The sequence below is a fragment of the Dendroctonus ponderosae genome, unplaced genomic scaffold (genome assembly GCF_020466585.1).
Source record: "Dendroctonus ponderosae isolate FM_Combo_2020 unplaced genomic scaffold, Dpon_F_20191213v2 Dpon_F_20191213_9, whole genome shotgun sequence".
In the NCBI taxonomy this organism is placed as follows: domain Eukaryota; kingdom Metazoa; phylum Arthropoda; class Insecta; order Coleoptera; family Curculionidae; genus Dendroctonus; species Dendroctonus ponderosae.
Window position 1 is genome coordinate 8,453,396 of NW_026019116.1, and position 1,857 is coordinate 8,455,252.

General features: G+C 40.5%; 1 protein-coding gene across 1 annotated transcript in view; it reads left to right on the forward strand.

Moving 5' to 3' along the window:
* Positions 1 to 347: 347 nt before the first annotated feature.
* Positions 348 to 1,857, forward strand: part of LOC109538921 (sphingosine-1-phosphate lyase) — a 5,684-nt gene continuing 4,174 nt past the window's right edge. The window contains exon 1 of the mRNA XM_048669662.1: positions 348 to 1,308. Coding sequence (XP_048525619.1) covers positions 813 to 1,308 — 496 coding nt within the window. The 5' untranslated portion in view covers positions 348 to 812. The remainder of the gene's footprint in view (positions 1,309 to 1,857) is intronic.

Genomic DNA, 1,857 nt, shown 5'->3' on the forward strand with positions numbered 1-1,857 from the left:
CTTCAAGACACCAATAAACAGCTACCATCTTCGCAGATTATTGACGATTTATGAAAACAGATAAGGAAAAAGATAATCTGAAAATATGAAAATATGATTATTCATTTTGAACAGAGGTTTCTGTTTAAATATTAATCTGTAATTCTACATAATACAGAGGTATTAAGTACCGGTTTGAGCGGTGAGCAACCCGATGCTATGAACTAACTCTAATGAGAAAAATATCCTGTTTTCCATTTATTCGTTTCGGTAATGCTTTACGGTACCACAATCCAGTATGTGCAGGAAGCATGAGGCACGAAATCATACAACTTATCACAGATTATATCGTCAGAAATGAATAAAATCTTATTCCCACCCTTCGAAGAAAGAAAAAGCTCGCAACAAATTCGAATAAACGTGTCGAATAGCTGAAAAAGGTGTACTGACCAAATCAGTAAATAAACCAATAAAAGTTTCAACCCTTCGATAGGTTTAATCGATTTTTTCGAGCCTTTTCTTTATTCGAAGGCTGGAGAATGGTTTACTAATGAAATTAGCCAACTAAATAGGTAGTAAGTAAGTTGCCCCCCCGAATTCGTTAAAGCGCATACCTGGTTGCCTATCAGCTCATGAGTCAAACGATAAAGGACCAATAACCTAATTATAGCAGACAAAACAAAGCAAAAAGCAATCTTTTGTTATTTTCAAGTTAGATGACTATGTACTTTGGTGTATGTTGTCTTATCTCTGTGAACCTTGTCGCTGGTAAAGTGGCCGCCTATACGAATCCACTTGTAAATTGTAGGTTAGAATAGGGCGAGAGCGTTAAAATGGACCTAATAAAATCTCCCGCGAGCTGGCTGAAAACGTACGTAAACGCCGCGTTCCAGGGCAAAGAGCCCTGGCAGATCGTCTCGATCACCACCAGTTCCGTCCTGTTGATGGTGTGGATCTACGATTTCCTGGACGGCGACGAAAGCCTTGTGAACAGGGGCAAGAAGACCGCGTTCAAACTAGTCAAGCACATTCCGCAATTGAGGGCCAAAGTGGATCAAGTGCTGGACGAAACCAGGCGAAACTTCGAAGACGACGTGACGAAGAGAACCAGCGGCGTGCCCTATCTGGTGCAGCTCCCAACCACCGCAATGAGCCGCGAGGAAATTTTCAAAGCGCTGAGCCAAAACTTGGCTCTCGGAGAAGACGGCTGGAAATCCGGCTTAGCGTCCGGCGCCGTCTACATCCACAACCCCGCCCTACAGCAGCTGGTGGCCGACGTCTTTCAAATTTCCTCCTACACCAACCCGCTGCATCCAGACCTGTTCCCTGGTAGGTATGCAGCATAGAGAAAATATTAATAATTATTTTACTTTCTCTATGGCATAACTACTTATGGTACTTGTAAACTTGTGCCCTATAGGAGTAGGAATCCCCATCAGAAGTCTTCTACTTATGTGCTGCAGGATTCTATTCCATGCTGAACTATTAAATAACAACAAATTTAGCCAGGCAAAGTCCTAACTCTAAGCCGTCCTTTTAGAAGAAAGAGTTCCCTAATTTCAAAGCATTTTCTGCGACGATTTATATCTTTATTTGGATCAGAGAATTCGAATAACCGTTTTTTTGCGTAGTTTTCAAGATCACCCTCTTTAAAACAGGAAATTTTGCAGTTTGATGCTATTTATTACACATTTATACGAAAGGAACACGATCATCAGGAGGACTCATCTTTATGCAAGTGTAATTATACAAACAAACAAGAAAGAGTAAACAAAAAATGGCAATACATATTCACAAAAAAATACTACTATGTTACGATGCAATACTTACGTCTCGACAGCAATACTAGTTTTCGATACAGAAAAATGTCGTTTTTCG